Source organism: Zootoca vivipara, chromosome 9 (assembly GCF_965207765.1).
Source record: "Zootoca vivipara chromosome 9, rZooViv2.hap1.1, whole genome shotgun sequence".
In the NCBI taxonomy this organism is placed as follows: domain Eukaryota; kingdom Metazoa; phylum Chordata; class Lepidosauria; order Squamata; family Lacertidae; genus Zootoca; species Zootoca vivipara.
Genome location: NC_142592.1, coordinates 25,982,485 through 26,009,048, shown reverse-complemented (window position 1 = coordinate 26,009,048; position 26,564 = coordinate 25,982,485). Strand labels below are relative to the sequence as shown.

General features: G+C 41.2%; 1 protein-coding gene across 2 annotated transcripts in view; it reads left to right on the top strand.

Annotated features, from left to right (window-relative positions):
- The window catches only part of PPM1H (protein phosphatase, Mg2+/Mn2+ dependent 1H), an 85,609-nt gene that overhangs the window by 3,001 nt on the left and 56,044 nt on the right, over window positions 1-26,564 (top strand). Inside the window, exon 1 of one of the 2 annotated variants that reach the window (XM_088652391.1) lies at window positions 8,998-9,032. The exons of the other annotated variant lie outside the window; for it this stretch is intronic. Within the exon in view, the coding sequence (XP_088508517.1) occupies window positions 9,013-9,032 (20 nt within the window). The 5' untranslated portion in view covers window positions 8,998-9,012. Of the gene's footprint in view, window positions 1-8,997; window positions 9,033-26,564 lie in introns of those variants that run through there. 2 annotated transcript variants of the gene reach the window in all.

The following is a 26,564-nucleotide window of genomic DNA, read 5'->3' as shown; positions in this document are numbered from 1 at the left end:
ATCTGTTGGCCAGTTCAGAAGGAATACATTGTCTAATGAAGTTAGTAGTCAATCTCTCAATATAGTGCTGCAGGATTAATGGTTGAAGATTTTTGGCATAATCCAGAGGTTAAGCAACCACTTAACTTCCCGTCTGAGTGGATACTTAAATATATGATTACCGTAAATTTCAATGGAATTTTACTTACAGTTGAATTTAGCATTGCAGGATTAAATACGATGAGAGCAATGATTGCATATCTCCCCTCATCAAGAAGAAAAAGATATATTAGAACTCAGAATAAGTCCTGTTGAGTTCATTGGGACTTGTGTGTTTTGGGATATTGCTCCCACTAATGATAAATCATATACATATTTGCTATGTTCACCAGTGAAGAGTATCACTTCACCCCAGTGGAGTTAGGGCTTTAGGTCTCACCTGCACAAATTCTCTGTAATGTGGGTGTCGTATGACTGTTGCTATCAAGAGCACAAGGAGTCAGTCAATGTTTATATGTAGTGTGGATTAGGTTAATTTGGATTATGATGACTTTTTTCAGCAGAACTGGGGAAGCTATGGCACTCCAAATGCCCCCAACCATTGGCCATGCTGGTTGGGGTTGATGGGAGATGGATTCCTCTCCTCTGGAGAGCTGCACGCTCCCCCCCTCTGTTTTCCCAAGTACAGTGGTACCTTGGTTTAAGAACAGTCCTGTTTACGAATGATTCGGTTTACGAACTCTGCAAAACCGGAAGTAGTTTTACCTCGGTCTACAAATGGAAACTGAACGGTGGAAGGGCACCGGCGGCGGGAGGCCTCATTAGGGAAAGCGCGCCTCGGTTTAAGAATGGATTTGGTTTAAGAATGGACTTCAGGATTAAGTTCGTAAACTGAGTTACCACTGTACTCTAATATGTGTTGTGATTATTTCCTTGCTTTTCATTACAGGCTCTAGGATGGGGAATAAAGAGACTTATGCATGTTCACTCGAAAGATAACCACATCTCTTGCAATGAAATTTAGTCCTAAGAATTAGCCATGTGCCAGGTGTGTTTTGCAACTGGCACGGGTCCAATTGCGACCACATGGAGATCTATGGGTGCCAGGTTGGCAACTGGGGAAAGCAAAATGTCGCTTAGAGGAGGATCTGAAATATTTTTCTTGAAGCTTGAATTTGTTTTATTCTGGATTGCTTCATTTGATGTTTTAATGTGTTGTAAACTGCTTTGAGATTTGTTCTTTAAAATGTAAAGTGATAAACAAATGAAATGATGAATACTACTACGTACCGGTACTACTAAGTTCCACTGCAAACAAAGAATGGCGCCTAGACATTCCATTGTGGCGACTGCAACCTAGGGTTAAGGTGCTATATCTTGAGTTTCTAACACTGCATCAAATGGATTGTTGTGTGTATATATATGAAATGCCCTCCAATTTTTAGATACTGTACTTTGTTGAACTGCTCTTCTGTGTACTTTGTTGGGACTTGTAGTCTATTACCTTCCATATTCTGTTTGTGATTGAAGTTGGTTTTCCGTAGAAAACAAAATCTCACCCCAGGGACTTTTAAAAGACTAGCTCAGAAACCCCTCTCTACCACTATTGGTATGGGTTCTGCAGAAGAATCACAAATTCTTACTGTACATGCTACTTCATTATACTGAAGACTTCGCCTGGGAGACCAACTTCTCTTGTAGTTGCTTTGTCAACCAGATGAATTGAGTTCTATTAAGCTTTGACAATCTGTCCGCCCCTTTCTGTAACAAGAGATGGTTATTTCTTGCTGCTAGGCATTTGGTTTTATTCCTCGGGTAACTTGTAATGATCGTAACAAGAGATGGTTATTTCTTGCTGCTAGGCATTTGGTTTTATTCCTTGGGTAACTTGTAATGATCATCCAGTTTTGTGTCGCAAAACAGAAAATGCTTTGTTTCAAGTCTGCTCGGGGGGGGGGGGAGCCGTTTTAAGTATTTGTGGACATGTATTGTTGAAGTACCAGTATTAGTAACTTTAAGAAGGGAATGTGACCCTGCAGAATATTTCCTAAGGGCTTCCTTGTAACTAGATAATAAATTGAGATGGTATTTTCTTTCTCTTTTGTTCTTTTCCTTCCTTTCTTTTATGTTAGACTGAAAAAAATGTTTATATTTTTACTCTGAATCTTAAGATAAACTGTAATGCCCCATATGAGTTCTTTTCCCCTCCCTTTAAGAATGTAAGACTCATCGGTAAATCCAATTAAAATTAGTGGCACTAACTTGAGAGACAGAATGCTTTTAAGATTATAATAGCTTTAGGACAAAGTATTGACCTTGCTGAAGTAAATGCAGTTTTTGCTATTTACTTCAGTATCCCAAATTTGCACTGTTCTTCTTCTGCAAGCATGGTTTCTACATTATTTTTGGAAGGACAGAAAGCTGGTGTCTAGACAGTACTTCTCTATACCCCAGGCTTGCCGTGTGGTGATCTCCAGCCCTTAATGGATGTAGGTGTAGCATTGCATAACTGTAAGCCTGTAAAACACAATGCTACTTGGCTGCAAGAATAATTTTGTGAAAATAGTGAGGAACCAGGAGACACTTATCTTTCATTAGGTGCTGTGTGTAGGCATAGCTTTTTGTGTTTTCTCATGTAGATGTTGTTGTTGAGTAAATATTACATATTAGTGTATATTACATAATAGTGTATTATTTGTTTACATAGCATATTATTTATTTATTTATTAAATTTCTATGGCACCCTTCACCTGAGGATCACAGGGTGGTTTATACAACCACAAAAGCAAAAATAAATAAATCAAGACTCACTTTTGGGGGTCAGCCATAATTGGCACTTACTCTGGAATAATTCCTACTGTCTTGTCCTTTTATTTGTACCCTCAGTAGAATAACTAGTTGTGTTGTGCTGCCCCCCGCAGTCAACTTTGTGATGTCTTGGCATCTTGCATCATTATGTGATGCCCTCCTATGTGCTACAGGGAATTTGGCTGGGTTGAATCATATAATCTCATATTCAGGACACAGGAAACTGCTTTCTACTGAGCCAGGGCGTTGGTCAATCTAGCTCAGTATTGTCTACAATGACCGGCAGTGGCTCTCTGGGCTTTCAGGTAGGGAGTCTTTTCCAGCCCTACCTGAAGATGCTGGGGATTGAACCGGGGGCCTTCTGCATGCAAAACAGATAACTCTACCACTGAGCTACAGCCCTTCCCTATTCATGCAGGATAATCTGACACCATGTGAACGAAAAGCATTGAATGCATGGAGTATGATGGGAAGCGCTGCAGAAGAATAGTGACAATGGATTTCCAACAAAAGTACCCATTGCAAAACAATATTGAGCTTCCTGAGCTTTTCAGATATCATCTCTGTACTGTATGCTGAAGAAAGCCTGGAAGTGCAGTTCAGAAAGTGGCACACCTGCTAGATGAAACACTCACTAGTGTTTTCTTTTTGTTATAGTTTTCAATAAGGGAGACAAGTGGAAATTTACTAATACTTTACCCTTCCATCTTAAACTTCAAGCAGATCCATTTACATTTAGGAGTCTAAAATCTGTACTTGTTCTACTGTGTGCCCCCCCCCCCAATAAAGGTATTTACTCACATTTTAGTACACTAGTCGTTAACCATTTACCATTGATAGATCCTATGTCTATCAAAGTTTAAAGTGGTTAATTGTGACCCTTCATCTTATCTAGCCTAACAACTTCCAATCTTTTTAACTTAGTAAAGAGCTGTACCTTTCCACTGACCCATAAATATGATTTTGGCATGTTCCTGTCTTGGGCGCACAGATAGAAATAAGTAGGCTCAACCATATATTTTATTTGCTTTGTCTAACTGACAGATTCTGGTCCAGAGCTCTGGATTCCACTTAGGATTTTGTGTTTTTGGTCTCAAAGTCATATGGTGCAGAAACACCCAAGTTTTAGAGTGCATTAGTAGAGTTAAATGTATTAGTAGTCATTTTGATGGTGCTATCAGCAACGGAAAAAGAAAGCAAGGAATCTAATCACTATTGTTTGTATCCAATGTTAGCATTTTCTGTGGCGATGAAAGTAAAAAGTTGAGTGAGAATCATTTTTAATTTCTAAAAGACTTGTGAAAATCGGCTTGCTGGTATCATGTAACACTAAACTATGGTTTAATGCTATGTGTACAACCAGAGAGGAGCTCTGCACATGAGATTGCACAGTCTCTGCCTCCCGGCATACCTCTCTCAACATGGAAATACTGTTTGTCCAGTGTTTACTTTTATTTTTTAAGAAACCAGGCTTAGCATTATGTTTGAACCAGATACTGTGGCTTTAAGCAAACTGGTTAGTTAAACAAGCTGGTCTCATAACCCCCAAGTTTTTGGTGTTTTAACAATGCCTTGTTTGGACTGGCCTTATATTGTAGCTATGTGAAACACTTACCTTTGCGGATGTGTTAATCTAGGTAAAGGCAACTATTTGCTTTGTGGTCTTATTTTTGTTTAATGTAACAAGATATTCAGATATGCCCCAGAGTGCAGCTTTCCTCTGTCTTTTTTTTCTATAAACACATGGTCGTTTCTATGAACAGACAGTCCAGCAATTCATTGAGGGGGACGAGGTACGTTGCCATCAACCCTGCTGAGTCACTTTCACACTTTGCACTGCAGTATATGTTGCTCACACAAGGATAGATCTTCCATCTGTCACATGAAAGAGGTTATGCAAGTGTGATTGCTGAACTTGGTCTACTCGGAATGGTCTTTAATTGAACATCGTTTTTTGTTTTAATGCAAGGGATACCAATTTAATGCCACATCACTTAAGGATAGGACAAAAATAATCAATATGAATTGTGAGATGATAGCTGTAGCTTTCTTCAAAGTACTGTGCTTTAGGATTGGGCTATAAGAATGCTTAGCCACGTAATACAATATTTATATAAATTACCACTTTACAGGAAGCTATAGCTTGCCAAGAACTTGTTTGCTAAAACATCATAATGCTTAGTAACGGTTCTCCCTAGTTTTGCCAACTAACTTGTTTTGGCTTTAAAGGACACGTAGCTTTTAAGCAGCAGAGAATTTGTAATATTATTTACAGTGCTCTCAATATTTGAATTTTCATTACCATGGAGAGGAATCAGTGATGTTCCGTGCCTAATATTTTACACATAAAGCATCTGCTTTGCTCCCCTATTTCCAATTGTATTCCTAAGCTAATGTGTTTATTTACAGAATTTCAATGCCATTTCGCAGCATAAGAGTTTTCTGGGTGGCTTCAATAAATAAGACAATTTAAATGTAAAATAAAGCCTAAAACCAAGATCTACATAAATACAGCAATGGAAAACTCATGGATGACTTTTGAACACTGGAAGGGCAAGATATCTAAGACAGGACTAGATAAAATTATAATTATTTCCTTAAAATTAAATTTGTGCACACAGAAGCCTATACAATTTCTACATTCATAGGAGTTGTAAGTAGGGAGGTGCAGAAAATAACAAAAGTGTGAAATGTTACTTCATCCATCTGTAGAAGTCCTTTGACAGTATTAGCAAGCTGTATAAACTGTTACTGTTATAGTCTTGGGCAAATTGTCAAAAGCTTTGTTGGAAATCCATACTTCCTCACCAAAAGCTCCTGTGTAAATTTAACATACCCTCTTCTGTATCTGTTAAATGGTAGAAGAAAAATCACACAAGAAATTATCTGTGCGAGACAGGGAAAGCAGTTGAGACTCTGAAGGATCCAAGTGATACCAGTGCTATTAAACTTATTTTTTAAATGATCCAGAGTCAGAATGAGCAGTGAAGTGGCCAGATTATCAGATGGTCCCTGAATGGATTCAGAAGCAGATTGTCGAGAATGTTGGAATGGTATCTCCAAACTGAGTGAATGAAAGTGCAAATTATATTTAATGCAAGTAAGTTCACTGGGACAGAAGGAAAAGAAATCTTCCCATGCTCTGAAGAGGTCTGAACTGGTTGTGAATATGCAAGAGAGAGAGAGATTGTTAGCACAGCTGTACAGGTGCGGGCAAATAGGAATTGGCATCCAAAACAATCAACAGTGTTTTGAATGTTGGGTAATTCACTGAAAGTGTTTACTCAGTGTACAATAGGGGTTGTAAAAGAAAGAAAACGGCAGGTTAGGGATAAGGAAAGAGTGAATGAGAATGGCTGCATTGGAGCAAGTTAGACTCGAATGTTTTTTGGGGGGGAGTATAAAGGGGACATGATGGAGGTTTGTTATAAAATTATGAATTGGCGTGTTTTACCAAAATGTATGTGAGCAAGTGGCAGATAGCTAAGTAGGAATGCATTGGTTTGAAAAATGGGAGAGCACACTCTTTGACTCTGTTATCGTGATTGGAGCACTTCCCAGTGAGATTTAGACACGCAGTCTGCCATGGGGTGGTGAGCTTATTTGGATAACCCACCCCATAGGCTGATGGATTCCTGAGAGCCTTGGAGAGTTTACAATCAAAGCCCTTGTTCTGTGGGGAAAGGAGTTAGGCAGTTGACACAGCAGCTCCTAAATGCTCACTCCCACTGAACAGAGATTTTTTTGCTTTGCCAGGGAGTTGTGGGCAATGAAGCAGGGAGGCGCCTCCAAAACGAATCTGACTCAACATTAGAGCTCACTTCAGAGCCCGTCGTGATGACACCAGTGGAGAAACACCAGTTCCCCAATAATGTTCATGCATTATAGTTTATGTGTTGTTATTCATTTACATGAAGTAAATACAGTGCCACCAGTATTAAAACTTATTCATGATACCATATCTCTCCAGCTCGCAGTAGTTCTTTGAAACTGGTAATCAGCTGCCATATTATATTAGCGTATTTGAGTGACAGTCAGAATATTTCATATATTCAAAACTGTAGTATATTTCTCAGGTAAAAAGTTAAAGGACCCCTGGACGGTTAAGTCCAGTCAAAGGCAACTATGGGGTTGCGGCGCTCATCTCGCTTTCAGGGTCATGTGGCCAGCATGACTAAACTGCTTCTGGCTCAACGGAACAACGTGATGGAAATGCCGTTTACCTTACTGCCACAGCATTACCTATTTATCTACTTGCACTGGTATGCTTTCGAACTGGCAGGAGCTGGGACAGAGCAACGGGAGCTCATTCTGTCGTAGGGATTCGAACCGCCGACTTTTTGATCGGTAAGCCCAAGAGGCTCAGTGGTTTAGACCACAGTGCCTCCTGTGTCCCACTTATATTTCTAAGAGCGACTCAACTGGGACCCAAAACTGTCTCTTTGCATAGTGGCTTGGGCTGAAAACTTCAAAATATTATGCACAATTGTTTAAAATATGTGGCCTAACTTTTGAGGCCACATTTTACAAATGTGAAATAACCAGTGGAAGAACAATAAAATGTCTAGTTAAAATAATCATTTTATCATTGCAGACTGGAATTTGTAAGTGATGGAAGTGGCTGATCTGTGTCATATTCCCTATGTGATATGCTGACTGTGATGTATTAGACCAGGCACCCCCAAACTGCGGCCCTCCAGATGTTTTGGCCTACAACTCCCATGATCCCTAGCTAAGATGGCCAGTGGTCAGGGATGATGGGAATTGTAGTCCAAAACATCTGGAGGGCCGAAGTTTGGGGATGCCTGTATTGGACGATGTTGCTGTTAAGCTTTCGAGGGTCGTGTGATTCCTATAGTTTGCACATTAGTCCTTCTTGCTCTTCTGTATCAAGGGTGAGCAGACTTCAGGCTTCTGAGATCTACTTTGTGGCGTTGTTTTTTTACTAGCAGTGTTACAAACTCAGATATATAAGCTAGGTGCCAAATGGCTCCATAAACCAAAGTTAAAAGTCGCCAGAACTGGATGTTGCCATTTTGGGGAAAGATGGCTCTAATGTCTTATTTTTCGAATGATGGACTGACTGTGATTGATACTCAGTTAAACAGATGACAACCTTGAGCTAGGTTAAGTACTGTATTTTAAGAACTTAAAGGAGAAAAGTCACTTTATCCAGGGACTGTCCCCATATCTGTCACCCTGTTCCTACCTCTTGTTCTTAATAGTGACACAGGCCATTCATAACGTAAGAATAGTCTTTACAGCTATGAGCAGGGCAGTAGGGTGGGTGGGGTAAGTGAAGCTACAACAGTTAGCTATAGTGTTGTTCATTGTTTCTGCTCAGACTGCACAGAGAAAGCATTTTGGTTCCTGAAATTCATACTGACTGTGCAGATGACTGATAAAAATTCTACAGGATGTGGTATTAGTGTGTGCAAACAGTCAAGATCCAATGATCCCCAGGCATGTACCTCCAGATGGTGGATATGTCATGTGCCGTCCTGGCACCCAGGCATCTTCACTTGGTTGCGAGTGGCTGGTAGTCAAGTGCAAAATGTGCCTGGCGCCTGACTAGGTACAGAATAGTTTCTCAGGTGAATAGCTATGTGCTAAGGAGTCAGGAAGAAGGGTTCCTCTGAGCGCATGTTTAACCCAGAAACCTGTACTCACACGGAACCAAGCTCACAAGACCTTTCACACAAAACAGACACCTTGTTCTTCCTCCAAGTGTCTTTTTTACAGCAGCTAATTTGGAAGGAGGAACGGACTTTTTCATTGTTGTTACTGAGAATTAAAAACCCATTGCAATCTACTGCAAAATTACCCAGTAGATCCTGATCTGTCTTGCCTCATTCCCTACTCTAGAGGATTTTTTGGAAAAGTCTCAACAATGCAGCCTTTTCTGCAGGTCCCACCGCCTCTGTTAGAACCATATCGAGAGACTTGCATCTATTTGTGGGGTTTTGAATTGGCCTATGATAAAATGCTGTTTGGATGGGATTTATTTCGAAACTCACTGTATGCTTCTACTTGGAGTCATTGAAAAGGAGCTTGTGAGCAAGTGGACTGAAACAGTGACTTGGACCCCCTTTCACATGTTTGTAACAATATGTCGCAGTGAACTTGATCTTAATCTTGACACTGCGTTTTCAAAGGAGTTGCAGGTATTTCATAGCAGTTTAATTCTTCAAGCATTCTTGCAGGTGGAACACGGGAGTGGCCTCCATGAATGGCAGTATTAATGGGTGAGTTGTGCTGTGGAATCTGTGCATGGAATGTTTGGCTTCTGATAGTGTAACTTTTGGTGCTGGATTTGGGCTGGCATCTTACACAAAACCTCGAGAAGGGTACTTGTTTCCCAGCCTTCCTCAACTTGGCTGCCTTTAGTAGGTATTGTTGCATTCCCAACTCCCATAGTCAGTGGTAATTAATTATGGGAGTTGGGAGTCCAAAATATCTGGAAGGATCCAGATTGAAGAAGGCTTCTTTAAATGTGGTTTTGACCTTCAAGATTCTGACCTTCAAGATTTCTTGACAGGCAGCCAGAGAGTGAATATTAGGAGAAAGCTTTTGTTTTGTATAATGAGTAGCTAGAAGAGTTGGCAGCTCTCCCTCTCATCCTTCCCTTCTCTGTTGCTGTACTTGAAATCTCTTACTGTGTCTACCCTGTAAGTAATATACTGCTTATGTGTCCCAGTTGTCATTACGGATTTATGACTGCTTCATATCAATTATTGCTACTTCATGTTATCTTCCTTGCTAAATGGCTGCCTTGTAATATTGTTTGTCAGTGCAAGCGAAATGAGACGTTATCCTCTGAGAATGGCAGCTCTGAAGAAAGAGAGTTTATAAAGTTGTTGTTAACACTTTGATTTGAAATGGCATTAGGAAGAAAGTCAGTTGCAGTCGATAAGACGTCTGTGCCAGTAAACATAGTCACAGTACTTCATTGATTATTGCTTTCCACATATCCATAGGATTGTTAGCTAGTAGCAAAACGTCAATGATGGTACTGATGCAGGTGGATCCCTATAAGCAGAAAGCCTGGTCTTCATGTAGCATTGCCAGCGGTACTTAGAATAGAGTGAGTGCCTGGAGGTGGTTGGAGGATGGATGGCGGCTAACAGATTGAGGTTGAATCCTGACAAGACAGAAGTACTGTTTTGGGGGGACAGGGGGTGGGTGGGTGACTCCCTGGTCCTGAATGGGGCAACTGCGCCCCTGAAGGACCAGGTGTGCAGCCTGGGAGTCATTTTGGACTCGCAACTGTCCATGGAGGCACAGGTTAATTTTGTGTCCAGGGCAGCTGTCTACTAGCTCAATCTGGTACGCAGGCTGAGACCCTACCTGCCCGCAGACTGTCTCGCCAGAGTGGTGCATGCTCTAGTTATCTCCCGCTTGGACTACTGCAACGCGCTCTACGTGGGGCTACCTTTGAAGGTGACCCGGAAACTGCAACTAATCCAGAATGCGGCAGCTAGACTGGTGACTGGGAGTGGCCGCCGAGACCATATAAGACCGGTTCTGAAAGACCTACATTGGCTCCCAGTACATTTCAGAGCACAATTCTGATCTTTAAAGTCCTAAACGGCCTCAGCCCAGTATACCTGAAGGAGCATCTTCACCCCCATCGTTCACCCTGGACTCCGAGGTCCAGCTCCGAGGGCCTTCTGGCAGCTCTCTCCCTGCGAGAAGTGAGGTTACAGGGAACTAGGCAGAGGGCCTTCTCGGTAGTGGCACCCGCCCTGTGGAATGCCCTCCCATTAGATGTCAAGGAAATAAACAACTGTCCGACTTTTAGAAGACATCTGAAGGCAGCCCTGTTTAGGGAAGTTTTTAATGTTTGAAGTTTTATTCTGTTTTTAGTGTTCTGTTGAAAGCCACCCAGAGTGGTTGGGGAACCCAGTCAGATGGGCAGGGTAGAAGAAATAATAATAATAATAATAATAATAATAATAATAATAATAATAATAATAATAATAAAAAATAATAGAAAATATGGTAGCCTTATTAGTGGCTGTGAAGATTGTTTAATTTTTTTTTCTCCAAATGGGGTTATGATTGAGACACTAATTGATTGAAACTAGTGAAGCTGCACAGAAGCTAGAGATGTCTTTTCCCATAACAGCTCCAGTGACAGCAGGGCGGTTTTTAATTTTTTTTTAAAAAAAGAACCACACACATCAAAACCCACCTGACATTCCTTATCAGGGTGCCATTGTCAAAGAGATTATTACTGTGATGCTTAAAGTGCCTTCTCCGACTTGCAAAGTAGAATTTCTGCTGCTCAAAAGAGGAACATCACACTCTCTTTTCAATCTAGACAGCTGGGGGGAAAAAAAATCCCAAGGCATTTTTTACAGCTCAGAAATGGGTTACTATGGGTCTGAAGGATCAGTCTGCTCCCAGTGTCTACCTATCAGGTGCCATAACTGTTTGTTTTCATGTAAACCAAAGTCATCTTCATGCTTTGGCCCAGTTCGTACATCACAGTAAAACATCGTTAATAGTTTATCTTCAACATCTGGGTAGCTTTGCCACCCACCCACATACACACACCTCGGTGGTACCTCGGGTTAAGAACATAATTCGTTCTGGAGGTCCGTTCTTAACCTGAAATTGTTTTTAACCAGCTAAAGTGGTAATGGGGCCTCCTGCTGCTGCCGGGCCACCACTGCATGATTTCTGTTCTCATCCTGAGAACCCGAGGTACTATTTCTGGGTTAGCGGAGTCTGTAACCTGAAGTGTCTGTAACCTGAAGCGTCTGTAACCCGAGGTACCACTGTAGATGCTTTCTTCAGCAAAACTAGCTGTTAATCAGCAAAATGGCAGACCCTCCATCCAGCTCTCAGGTGCTTTCCTTTCCTAGTTTCTTACCCTGGGAGATCTCCACTTCCTTACCTCACTGGTGACCTTCTGCCATTTATCAGTGAATTCCAGTGGAGTGCCAGTCCCATCTTCAGATGGCCTCCTGGTGTGACCAAATGGGTGACAGACCCCCTTTGATCTTGACCTGTTGCAAGGAGCTTGGTTTTATCTATCCCCATCTCTAAACGCACCCTCAGGGCAGTTGGAGTCCAGCTGGCCTACCTCGACTGCCACCAATATGTTTCTTCAACTATGGGAAGGAGTAAAGCAGGCATAAACTGACTTGCGCATGTTACCGCTGAATTATGGAGGCCCACCTTCTTTGACCAGCCATCTCTATAATACACAGGTTATGAACCCATTTTCACCTCAGCACAATAGCAAGTTTTCCCTTCACGTGTCTCAGTTTTTGAGACATGTGTGACAAGTCACAGGGGGTCGGTGTGAGCTATTGAGGTGTGAAAAGCAAAGAAAAAGCGTTGCCAGAACATCCGGGAATACTTCCAGATTAGAGGACAAATATATTTACTCCTTTTGCAGTTTCTGTATTTTGCACATGCCTGCATCATCATCATCATCATCATCATCATCATCATTTTAACATAAGAAACCACACACCTTGTTTTTAGAGCTTTCCCAGACGTACAGCCATATGTTTTGCTGCTTTAGTGTTTGAATAAATATTTGAGTTGTTTCCCTTTAGTAGCTGTTCGCCTCTCTCTTTTATTTTTTTGCTCTTGCAAAAGCAAAGAAAAATAGACTGCTTACTTTTCCACATGAAGGAAAGCTGCTGTATTCTGATGAAAATAAGGACGTCTTATTTTTAATAATAATAATACCCCACCCATCTGACTGGGTTGCCCCAGCCACCCTGGGCAGCTTCCAACATATATAAATACAAAATCTAACATTAAACATTAAAAAGGCCGTTCTTTATACAGGGCTGCCTTCAGAAGTCTTCTAAAGGTTGTATAGTTACCGTATTGGCCTGAATATAAGCCTCACTCCCCCCCCCCCAAAATGTGTGGCTTAAATTTGCAACCTTACAAAAATTGGCTTTTATGATATCGGTGCTGAAACAGACATATGGTAAAACAGAACGGGTGTGAGTGCCTGTGGAATTTTAAGGGAGCGGCTTATATTCTGGTATTGTCTCTCCCCCCCCCCCCCCGAATTTTAAAGGTGCTACTTATATTCGGGCCAATACGGTATATCAGTGGTCACATAACCTTACCCAACTCCTCCCTCTCTCCCTCATCAAGCACCACAAGACAAACTAACTTGGGCCCATCTTAGATTTGCAGTCTGGACCCCCTGAGCTCCATCACCCTCTTAATCAGAATCCCTCATTACCGTCATTCCTGTAGCTGAGCTACAGTTTTAAAGGGGGAAGACCAATATTTGCTTTGACATTCTGTTTTATGGTTCTCTTGCTTTACAGAATCAAATCTATACATAGCTCCTGAGGATGGATTTTAGCTGCCTTCCTGTTAAGGTTTATAATTTCTAAAATCTTCATCTAATCCCCCCCAAACTGATAAAAAGTGGAGGAATACAGATTTATATCCATGCAGTGATGCAATCAGAGTTAGATCTGCTGGCGCAGGAAATTCTCTGCATTTGAGAGTTACCGGTAGCAATCATTTCTGAAATCCAGATTAATATCCTTAAAAAAGAAAAAGCAGCTGAATGTTTATTTGAGCTAGAATGTTGATGGCACATAGTTATCAAATGTGGTCAAAAGCCCTGATCTATACAATCATGTAAATTACATTTGGTAAGAAATATATATGCTGTTTCCTTTCTTGAAGTTCTGCCAACAATGATTCCTTAATGCAGTCAATGTGACTGGGTGGGTAAGACAATATATTTGTGGATTTTAGTTGCATTTGCAGAATTCTACCGGTTTGCAGCAAGGCTTAAAAAAAATTAAATGAAGTACACATTTATCAACTGAAAGTGAATCTATTCCATCAGTTCACATAATAAAGCAATCACAATCTGATGAGCAGCTCTCTTTTGGAAGCTCTATTACAAGAGCTTTTAAAAGTAAAAAATTCCACCACCCATTTTTCTGCAGCATTTTTTTAAAATTGTAGGAAGGGAAGCATACTATTGAACGAGAAGGCACTGATCACACGTTAAAAATAAACACAGCAAACTTAATATTAGATGGAGCAAGCTGGTAGAGTTGGCAGTTCAGAGGAGATGTATGTTACTGTTGTAGTTCCTTCTGGAGTCAATTATTGCTGTTTGGCAATGTAAACCTTAATGCTGCTTGCAGCATGTTAAATAATAAATTACAGCAACACTTTGTGGTAACATTTTAGGAACCCAATTGATCACACATTCCAACATACTAAGAATACTTCCCTTGAAAACAGTACAGATTCAGTTGAGTCACAGGCTGCAACCATATTAGGCTGATCATATTGAACTTGAAGAGAAAGGGATTTGGGCAGCTGTGGGCAGGGTTGAGTGAGTAACCCTATATATGTTTACCCAGAAATCTATTCCTATTGAAGTAAGTGCGGATGGGATTGCCGTATGAAGACTGTGTTGTCCTTCCCTTCATTTATTCTCCTTTTAAAGAAGATGGAATGAGGCTAAGAAGCCTTGCCAAGGGCACACTCAAGATGGTGGCTTAGCTAAGAGCTGAAACACAACCTCACCTTCAGACTTGGCCCCTCCAAGTGTCCCTATTTTCCAGGGTCAGTCCTGGATTTACAGAAGCTGTTCAGGTTTCTAATTTGATCCCAGAATGTCCTGATTTTCCTTAGGATGTCCCTATTTTCTTTGGAGAAATGTTGGAGGGTATGCGGGTAGCAATCCCAGGAGTCTTTGCAACTGCACCCCCACAGCCAAGTGAATCTGACCCACAGCCACGCGCTTTGGGGTACCAGTCGACCTCTGAATCACAGCCAGGTACTTTAGGGTACAGTCTACCCCCCTCATCATTTCCAGGGATGAGAAAGACTAAGAGCCACCATGGCCACCATTCATGCCAATCTTGTGAGTGCTACTGATTTTTCAAGTGTTTCCAGAGGTTTAGAGGGTGTTCACAAGCTTTTTAGATGGTGTTTCCCACCATACATGATTCCATGTACAGTGGTACCTCTACTTACGAATGTAATGCGTTCCGAACGCACATTTGTAAGTTGAAAAAAATTGTAAGTCGAATCCCATAGGAATGCATTGGGAGTAAAAATTCGTAAGTAGAAGCAACCCTATCTAAAAATTCGTAAGTAGAAAAAATCCTACCTAAACTGCATCCAAGATGGCGGACGGAGCTCTATTCGTAAGTAGAAACATTCATAATTAGAGTTATTCGTAAGTAGAGGTACCACTGTATATGCATGGTCCTGGGAACATAACCCCTGGGTAAGTGGGGAGACCCCAAAGGTCTTATAGGCCTTTGCAGGGTTTCTTTTTTTTAAAAAAAAGTTTATTTTTCCAAAATAAAAAGAAAATACATCCAATCAATACCTGGGGAAGACTGGTGGCAGCACTCAGAAGAAGAGCAATCTGACAGGGAGGAGGGAAGATCAGAACTGCAGCAACAAGTCGATCCAGAACCAGGCCCCAGGCAGGCAGGTTATCAGCCCCTCCACCCCTTCTCTGCAAAGGAACGCAGAGCTGAAAAACGCCAGCTGCAATTAGAAACAGCTGCAGCTCATAAAAAGCGGGGGAGTGAACCTGCTACTTAAGAGAGAGGTCGGCTGGCCACTCCTCAGCGTCTGCAACGTCGTACTGAAGTGCCTAGTTGCCTCGCTCATCTTGTCATTGGTTCCTGTAATCTTGATCTGGCTTTCCTGACCCCGGCTTTTGGACTTCTGGCTTGAACTGACTTTGGCTACTCTTGACTCCACGTAAGACTTCTGGCTTCCCTGACTTTTGGACTTCTGGACTTTTGGACTTCTGGCTTTAACTGACCTTGGCTACTCTTGACTCCCATGTAACTGTCTGACTTCAACTGGCTCTGACCAGACTGTTGACCTTTGCTTATCCGACCCTGTCTGCTGCTCTTCAGTGTGCCTACTTGCTGGCACCCTAACATTATGTCAGACCCGTCAGTGTTTTTTTACATTTTTACAATACTCCTTTATGTAATCCACAAATTTACACCATTCCTTTTGGAACTTCTGGTCTTTTTGCTCCCTTATCCTTCCAGTCATCCTTGCCAACTCGGAATACTCCATCAATTTATTCCGCCATTCCTCAATTCCGTTGTCTTCCACCTTTGAGCTAATACCATTCTGGCCGCTGTGGTGCGTACATGAATAATCTTTGATCATGTTTATTGATTTCATTTCCCATTAACCCCAACAAAAATGCCCCGGGTTTCTTGGGGAAAGTATATTTTAACATCTTTTTAAACTCATTATAAATTGACTCCCAGACTATTTTTACTTTTCTACACAGCCACCACATATGGTAAGGCCTTTGCAGGGTTTCTAGTAATAAATTGCAGCTGGAAGACTAAAGAACGTCATTGCAGACTGAACCTCTGACAATGTATTCCTAGTAGGCTATCTCTCAACATCTTCCTAATAGACGCCAGATCAACCAATTGTGTTAGTGTAGCCTTGGTCTGTACCAAATTTAAATTCCTCTAGGTTTTTACATTTCATTTTAAAAAGGTTGCAGTGTGAATCAGAAAAGCCTTAATCATTTCAGCCTTGCTCCTAAAGATTGAAAGGATTAAAATTAAGTTGAGTAAAACATTAGAAGTTTAAGATCCTTTTGAACGGAGATAAGGAATGTACCCTCTTGACATCATTAAAATACTTCCCTCCCCCATTTTCCGTACAACTAACCCATTGCTCTCATTTTCAGGGCTCAACTACCTTGCCGTTCGCACAGCTGGGAGCACATGCAAGCTTATATTTTCAGAACTGAAAAGAGCTACTGCTGTAGCAATCTGTCCACAGCTGAAAAAAACTGTGTTAGCTTCAAAAGCACTTAGGTTCTACGGGGTGGATTACATAATGAAGCATTAAGGTCAGTTGCCACACCTGTTTTCTCTGCAGTGTGGCTTCGTGTCCGTTATTCCTTTGACAGACTTGAGGTGAATGAAGCAGCAAATGCATGAATCTTTAAAATGCAAGTGTTTGAAGTGTTTAAAAACATAACCCTCTTTGGTTGCATCTGATACAAGGTGGAGGTAAGAAAGGTGAGATATATGGGTGGTGACCTGTCGTGGAAGCCATTGTTGCTTGGTTTCTATGTTACTTGCATTTGCTTTTACCTGTGTGTGATCAGGTGGCTCTGCAGACCTTAACCCCTCCCTAAACATGGGGACGGTCATGGGACAAGGTGGACAGGACTGTGCACTTTGGGATTTTGTGGGGTGGGACTTGAGCGCGCGCGCACACACACACACTATGCCCTTGTTCATGGGTACAGAATCTGTGCAATCTCCAGCAATCTCTGTATACAGTACAGAGTCTCATTCAGCCCATAGTGCTTTGTTTTGGCCACAATACACAGTAAAGGATGATGCACTGGCCAAAGAAGAAAGAAATCAGAAAGGGTCTGGGGTCTGCTCCCGCCTCCCAACAATTCACTTTGGTGTGGTCAGGCAAACCATGATTAAGGAAGGATGCTGGGACTACATGCAATACCAAGTCATATTTAAAACAATCCAAGGTTCGAAAGCCTGCACCAAACCAAGGCTTCAGGTTGTAGTTCATTGGCAGTAAATAAACCATAATGAAACTATTAGGCAGGGGTCACTCTTGCCATGGCTTAATAAACCATAAATCAGTAAACCACCAGCTGCCCCTCTTTCAAACATCTAGATGACAATTTGATTATCTGGTCTAGAATTTGTCTTTGTTTATTTTGTTCCATTTATCCACATTGGTGGAAGTATTGCTAGGTTTTTCTGAGGTCAGTTCCCCTTTTTCCTTTTGTGCATTTTTCAAAGTGGCAGAATTAACTGCCTTGCTGGAGAGGCTCCTCTTGAGTTGAGCCCCCCCCCCCCAAATCCCTTTTCTTTAGGGATATGCTGAATTCTGTAGTGAGAGAGGAGATGTAACTTGTCAGCTCTATTTCCTGCCAGAATGACTTAATGTTCACTTAACTTTCAAACTGATGCTAGAGGAGAAGCACCAGGCTTCTTCTAAAGTTCAGGTTTTCTTTTGTAGTAAGTCCAAAAGCTTTAATAATGCTGTGTAAAAATCAAGGCTCAAAATTGACACTTGTTTTGTTGCTAGTGGCAAATTGAAATTGTGTGCAGGTGATCAAGCAAGGAAACCTTTGTGAAGTGGGAAAGTTAGTGTGTTTTTCTCCCCAGGCTATATCAGTATTACAAATGAATACAGTAGGCATTTGGGCTAATAGCTTTTTGTGAACCTGTGTGCTAGACTAAAAGGCATTAGCCTTCCTTTGCATTCATCTTGGACTCTTACTGCTTTTGAAGAAGATTAACTAGGTGGCATGAAAGTTGATTGCCTCTCAGTGCATGGATTTCTGGTGTCTTTCCTTAACAAGGAACTGTTGGCAGGTGACATGGGAGAAGTAGAATGGATCTTTGGTTTGCCGAATAATCGTTCGATTTAGAAATTGTTGTTTCACAGAGGTATTAGTTAACACAGTAATTTAAATATCTCTAGTCTGGCATTAACACCAAACAATTACAAACAAGTCAAGAGCTTTGCAATAACTTCAATGTCTCGATTTTATTTCCAATAGTATGCTAGTCCCTTAGAGCAAACTATCCCATCACTGCACCTGGTTTCTAATCTGAAATGTTCACTGAAAGAGAAAAAATCCAGCTGAACTGAGTAGAACTTAATTCCTAAGTGAGCTTTATAGCCTTTGTATAGATGAGTACAGGAAGGGGGTTGGGGAAGTGATAGTTGAGTTTAGAGCATTCTAAACTTTGAGCAGGAGTCAAAACTTTTATTTAATGGGTACTTAATTAAAACTAATGAACCGTGTTGTTCATTACAAGCTTTTCTTGGAGAAATGTGTGCTTCTGAACGGCCCTGTCGTCATGATTACTGTTGCCATCCTGTAAAGCTCAGCAGGAAATTCTAGGCCTGCTTATTTAACTATCAGGGCTTCTTAATTAGGTTTGAATATGTTTCTCTTTTTAGAAGGCCCAAGCTATTTCAGAATGCTGGAAATAACTGTTCCTTTTCCGGTGATAACTTGCTGTCAGAAAAACTGCATGAACAACACTTGATTAATTGGAAAGGTAGATGATCGCCATGGTCCCATGTCAGAACTGCTTATGGTACAGAAAAAAACATTAGGTGTGACTCGTACCACCATTCATCATAGAAATAATTTCAGAATCACAGTTGCATTGAGAAATATAGGGAGAAATGCACCTTCTCAATTTTCTGAAGGAGTGCATGCATTTGTATTGAAATGAGCACCTTGTGAACAAGCAAAGGCAGGTGCAGGAGCATACAGTCAAGTGAAACTATTTTTTTGTTATTACCTGTATATGTGACCATCTCTGGCTCACATAGAAGATAAATCTATTTGATCTGCACTCTTCTTTCCAAGTAGTGGTAGGACCCAGTACATATTTTCATGTGCTGAACAGTTCAGTGTTCAAAACTCCCATTGTTCTAGGTGCATTTTGCGAGACAGGGAATTTCATTAGTAGAAGCAGTTTCTGAGCTCTGGGTGCAGCGCCTAAGATTTCAGATTAAAACTACAGAGTGGAAGGAAAGGAGGGCCTTTTTCTGCCTCCCCACTTCCAGCTACTCTCTGAAGATAGGAGCAGAAACCCTCTTAAGAATGTTAGGGGGCGGGCAGGAGAAGAACAACTAGACCATATGAAAAATTAAGCTGCAGTTCATTCATTTTAAACTTCGTATTCTTATGAAAAAGCACACCTATACATTCCGTAGGTTTAAGGTGCCATTTAGCTCCTAGAAACTAACACTGGAACATCTGTGCTATATCAACAAAGCCTTTTACTACGACCATACGCTGATTGCTCGATCAGGGTGAATATTTTTAAGATCACTGTCACATGTAGATGCAACAAGACACAGTTAAGAAAAAAATAAGGTAAAAAATAACGGGGTATGAACCTGATAAATGAAGTAAGGTGAACGTATAACAATGTGCTCTTGGAAGCCCAGCTAATTTGCTGTCTCTCAACTGGGCAGCTACCCTGTTTTCTAGAGGTGCTTTCCCCCTTACAAAAACACATATTTTTCGACCTTGATGGCAAATTGTGAAACACACCTAAGTATGCCAAGTTAAAATTGACTTGGCAGTTTCTGAAAAATGTGAAGCAATCTGTTATGGCTATCAAATCAGGCCTTCAGTTCTGTCATCTTGAATCAAAGTGTGCATGTTCTGTAAAAGCTTTCAGAAAAGCACTTCAGCACCAGTTCTCCTTTAAAACATTGCAAAACAAATATCCATTACAGTTGCTGATTGTGCTTGCAATATACTTTGTGAGCTTTTAGCAAAACTGAAAAAGGAAAACAAATTGTGGAGCTGCTAGCCCTCTCCAGAGAGAAAAATATTTGTGTACAACACTATTCTGTTTTGAAATTAGAAGCTTAAGTTATTGCTACCTTTCATTTGGAAAATTAACCAGTTAACAAACTGAATCAAGTACAAGGAAATAATCAAATATAACAGCTCTGTAATATGTTGATTTGGGTTGCCGGTTAGCAACGCATCATTCAAGAAAAACTGTAAGTATAAATGACTTTGGATCAATGTTTATTTTACCAGAACAACGCAGAAGCTTTACTTGTTGAAAGGGTTTAGGTACTGTAACTGAGATCAGGGTGCTCTCGAATGGGAAGAAGCTATGCCCATCTCATGAGTGATGTGCTTGCTTTAGTGGTCTAGGATCCATCCACAACAGAGACGTTCCATTGCACTGCTAAGTATAACATGGGAATTGACTCCTAAATGGTACACATCCACAAATTTTACACATCACTTGGGGAAGACAGGCGAACTAATATCAGTGTACTGGAAGAAGCAAAGATCACCAGTGTTGAAGCAATGATTCTTTAACATCAACTTTGTTGGACTGGTCATGTTGTTCGGATGCCTGATGATTGTCTTCCAAAGCAACTACTCTATTCCGAACAAAAATGGAAAGTGTAATGCTGGTGGTCAACAAAAGAGGTTTAAAGACTGTCTCAAGGAAAATCTAAAAAAAAAAAAGTAGTATAAACATTGACAACTGGGAAACACCGGCCTGCAAGCGCTCCAGTTGGAGAACAGCCTTGGTGTCATGGGCTCTGAAGACACTCGAACCCAGGACGCAAAGGAGAAACATGCAAAGAGGAAGGCACACTTGGGAAATCCACACCGTGATCAACTCCCGCCCGGAAACCAATGTCTCCACTGTGGAAGGACGTGTGGATCCAGAATTGCCCTCCACAATCTCTTATGGACACATTGTTAAAACCGTGTTTATGGAAGACAATGTTACTCTGCTATGAGTGATTGCCAAAGAAGAAGAAGATTGTAATTCTAAAGCCCTATATCAGGGTTCCAAGTTGTGTTTCGAGCCTACAAACTGTCAGCCTCTCCAGTGCACCTGGGAGGTGTGCAGACTAAGGCTGGGAGATACCTGGTTTTCAGCATTGTGATACACCACCAACTAAACATTGCAATATACTGATAAATCATAACATCTGAAATAAGGATAGAGCTATGGGCTGGCTTCACGATTTTTCCTGCATCGTGATTTTTGCTGGCATCTGCTCTTGTGATTTGCTGCTCCTTGCATGAGGCCAGGGAGAGCTGAGCTGAGCTGAGCTGAGCTTGCAGAGTTAACAGGCTGCAGGAATTGAGAGAAGCATTGACTGGCTTAACAGTTTCCCCCACTTTGTGATTTTTGCAGAGTGCACGCACTCACCCACACTGATTCACGATATTTTACCAGTTCAAAAATTAAGAAACTGATATCGCATTATGAATTTCAAACTAGTTTTGGATTATATATTGATATATCGTCCAGCCCTAGTGCAGACTGGGGCAATCAGTATACAACAGAGGGGGCAGATGCAGGAAGTGCAAACCCGCTCTTGCTCCTTATATGATTGTAATCAGGTAGCACATGCCAAATATGTATGTGCTTTCTCGATGGTTTTCTCAGTGGGAGATGGAGGTGGCGAGAGAAGAGAAGAAGGGAGACCTAGGGTGCTGTCTGTCAGCAGTAGCCTTTCCCAATTTAAAGGCAAGGGAAAACTTTGCTAACATTTGCAGATACGCTCCAGATTAACAGTATGTGATTCATTGGAACATGGTTGAAAAAGAACACAATCCGATTGCTTCAGGTTTGGGCTGATATGGTCAAGATTGAGCCCAGGGCTGCCAATCCAGGACAACACTGCATCATGTGGCCTTTGATATCCTAGGTTGTCCTAGGGCAGGCATCCCCAAACTGCAGCCCTCCAGATTTTTGGCCTACAATTCCCATGATCCCTAGCTAAGAGGACCAGTGGTCAGGGATGATGGGATTGTAGTCCAAAACATCTGGAGGGCCGAAGTTTGGGGATGCCTGTCCTAGGGCATAATGATCTTGTTCAAGATTGGCTCCCAAGCATGGCATGATTGGACATTTGCTAGTGCCCCAAGCCTGCCTGAGGGCTGGCTGCCATAACAAAAGTGACCATTCTTACTTTGTAAGGAGTGCCCAAGAAGATTAGATGCAGCAAAGGAGAAATCTTGGCTTCCATGTCCTGTTCCTTTCAGGTTAAGGAGGTCCACAAGGTGGTGGGGTGGTTTGTGCAAAGGGCCCCCAGCACTGCTCATGTTGCAGGATGCATGGATTGCTTTTGTTCCAAATGGAAGGAAAAGGGAAGGGGGGAAATCTCAAGATGTGGATTTGGTTTCATTTATAAACAAACCCAACACATTTTAGCTTGCATAAATTGACACGTTGGGCTTGCTTATAAATAAAACCATATCTAGCATCTTGAGATTTTTCTCCTTCCCCCTTTTCTGATTTATTCTGGGTGCTGACCGTTTTCTTACTTTTATATAGATGGGGCTGATTGGCATATGTGCCACAGTGTGGACATTGTCACTGTCACAGAGCCACTGCCTCTTGTAGCCACATGGTAACAGGATTGCAACAACCAGCGAAGCAAGGAAATTTGCACTGTTTCTTTCTGTTACATACAGGGCATTACAGCTATGCCATCACAACTTGGCATAGTTATAATGTACTGTATTATGATTGGGGAAAACCTGTTGAAAAAGTTTATGGATTTCTTAGCCACTCTTAATGCACTTGGTTTTGTTTTGTTCTTAATTTGCCTCTAAATCAGTCTTCTGACAATATACGGTAACTAGGGCATGATGTATGCTACAGATCCATGAAGCATAAATATCTCAGGGATATAATTATCATGTTGTGGTGGTTTGAAAATGTTAATTGGAAGCTAACATTTGCCTTCTGAGCAGATTCCTTCTAAATATTTTATCATCCTCATGCTAGAACTTGTGGGGAGATTAGTGGCTAAATTGTAATCGCCGCTGTCTAGCATCTATAAATTGATGTAATAAGCATAGCGAAACCTAATTTGCCAAACTGTATGATATCATTATTAGTAAGTGTAGTTCATCTCATGCTTGTAGGCATATAAAGATGTATATCTGACTGGCGGAAAGGGAAAAGTTATTGAACCCCAGTGACCTTAACAGAATATGCTTAGTCTCAATTCTCCAGTAGGGGGAGCTCTTGCGGGACCTGGGTGTTTGCCTGCATGCACATAAATGCCAGCAGTGCTTTAATAGGAACTGGTGGTGTATGTAATAGATAGCTTGCAAATAATTAACACTTCTTCATTCCGTCAGATTAGTGACCTCTTGTTGGATACTTTTGTCATGAAAGGCAAGTAAAACTGGCAGTTCTTCTCAGGCTCAGATTTTTACCTGAGCCAGATAAGTATTTGGGACCTTGTAAGGTTTGCCTTTCCTTTTGAGAGAAACTTCACGGAGTCTCTGAAGTTCACTTCTGAGCCTGATTTGGGATGAGTTAGATAGCATCCTCTACACGTGAAAGAAGTGCAAGAATCACAGCGAAAAGACATATGGGAGTTTTCTAGAGGATGACTCACAATGTGCATAGGAGGAACAAAATAAAAAATATCCTTCCAGTGTCACCTTAGAGACCAACTAAGTTTGTCATTGGTATGAGCTTTCGTGTGCATGCACACTTCTTCAGATACACGAAAGCTCATACCAATGACAAACTTAGTTGGTCTCTAAGGTGCTACTGGAAGGATTTTTTTTATTTTGTTTCGACTACGTTAGACCAATATGGCTACCTACCTGCTTAGGATGAGTTATCTTGCTGAGTGAAAAGCCACATTTTACTGTCTTTTTCTATTGTGAACCACCCTGAGACTTATGGGTATAGGGCATTATACAGATTTAATTTAATAATATATTCTTTTCCCTTATTGAGTGTAATGAACATAAGAAGAATCCCGCTGCTGAGACCACATGTCTGTCTCGTAATAAGACAAAAGCTGCCCAATCTTAATTGCAAAAGCAAGAAATAATTTCCTTTGCTAAAACTTCTCACCACAACTTCTCACCATTAGAATCAGGTTCCAAGCAAGCATGCGTATGTAGGCGAGAGCTTCACACGTCTGATTTTTGCCGCAGTAGTTTTCTAATAAACGATGACATTATTTTGTGCTATATATATGTTGCAGGGAGTGAGTACTGAGAAAGGAACAAATCCTCTGTGGGCATATGTGAACTGGTTCCAGTCACGTGAATAGCTGTGTGCTAATTTAAGTTGACAGCTGTATCAAAATGGATTAGTGCCACCACTGCCAAACTCTTTGAGTTTAAACTTTCCACATACATATATTAAACGTGAAGGAGAATTTTAAAAGCTTGAAATAATTTTATATAAGTCATTTATCTTGTTTTCCTTGAACCCTGGGAGACCCCAAGTCTGCAGATTGCCACATTGCTATTATAATTATAATTAATTATTATTACTCCCCCTCCACCAGCAGGTCCCAGGGTGAGTTAGAGCAATTTAACATTCAGTATTAAAAAATGCTAAAATAAATTGCAGTCACAGAAATAGGATGGGGTCCTGAAAAAACAAAGCACAAATGTTCCAGGCCAGGGTAAAGATGCGTGCCTTCAGTGGGATATTATATTATTGTGATATTTAGGTTGCGGTTGTATATGAACTACTTTGGGAGTAAGTATTATGGAAGTCAATAGAAACTATCACCAATACAGTTTTTTAAAATTATTATTAAATAATATAAGTATGATAAGTCCCAGGGATCCGGGAAGACGTGGGTCTCTGATTGTGTATTGTAGATTAAGATAGAAGGTTGATAGAATATAACATTTTGTGTTTGTGTGGGTGTGTTTCTTTTTTTTCTATTCGTGTCTCTTCTCTTTCCCTTTTTATTATTTTCCTCTCTTTAGGTAATAGCTTTGCTTGGTTTTTTTATGGTATTGTATCTTGAAAATGTTTAATAAAATTGATAAAAAATTGAAACTGTCTCCAAGGAGACCTCCATTCGATTTTTCTGTAAATATGGGGGGCAGTTTTAGAGAGGGGGAATAAGGTAATAGGGCAGATTGAAGAATATCTTAACCTGTCTGCCAGGAGTAAAGGGGGAGCAGGAAGCTACCTTTCATACATGTCTCACCTGAAAGCCCTTATTTGGAAAACGTAAAAGAGAAAATTAATGAAAAGGTTAATGGTTCGTCTCATTTTTCTACTTGTATCTTTGCTGCGTGTGCAGTCCCACACTTAAATATTTTGTTTGTTTGTAATATAACAGCCCAGTTTAGCTTGTCTCCATCCATTGGGTGTGAATTGGCACCTCCACATTGCACCTAGGCACAAAGGTGTCACAATTTACATGATTTTGATCGCTTGGGAAGAAAGGGTTGACTATCTGAATGGCCAATGCTAAGCAAGCATTTGGATGCATCAGGTTTTGTTATGATTAAGGGAGGTAATAAAACAGAATGGTCAGCCTGCCTATCGCTGGCTGTTGAGACCCATTTGTCCCAAGGGTCTGAACTGGGTGTCTGGACTGCATACAGTCTGGGGCCAGAATGCCTAAATCTCTCTTTCCCCTCCTCCCGAGAGCCAATGTGGTGTAGTGGTTAAGGGCATTAGGCTCATAATCTGGTGATCCGTTCCTCCACATGCAGCTGCTGGGTGACCTTGGGGTAGTCACACTTCTCTGAAGTCTCTCAGCCTCACTCACCTCACAGAGTGTTTGTTGTGGGAGAGGAAGGGAAAGGAGAATGTTAGCCGCTTTGAGACTCTTTCGGGTAGTGATAAAGCGGGATATCAAACCCCAACTCCTCCTCCTCCTCCTCCTCCTCCTCCTCCTCCTCCTCCTTCACCTTGAGATCAGGTTGAGGAAGCTCCATGTTATGTCACACTGGTATCGGAGGTATGTTTGACATGTGGGGGAGAGCCTTTTTGTAGCTACAGTTAGATTTGTAATGGTTTTTGGGTGCCTTTTAAAAAGACTTGTTTATTCCAGCTGACAGTTTAGTCTGCTGCTCCATCTGTAACTTATTGAACTGATTTGCGTTTCTTTTGTGTTCTAGATGGGTAGTTGTTTTGGGTATCTTTGGGAGGAAAACCAGGGTATAGGTTGATGATGGATAAATTTTTAGTGTCTTGCTCTTGGCAGCTCACCACTCTCAGGTACAGTTTTCATGACATATTGAGATGGATGTATTATCCCCAGTATATGAGTGTTCCTCTTGTCTCCCTCTGCTTTAGTTTACTGTGCTGTTTCATAAGGCTTTCTCCCAGGTGTTTGCCGGTATCATTTACAGCACTGCAGAAACCTTTGTTTAAAATCTTTTCGTCCAAAGCAGCTCTGCACAGCTAGAACCCCACTAAGCCAAATGCAGATTGTTGGTTATCTATCATGGTCTCCCTATTTCT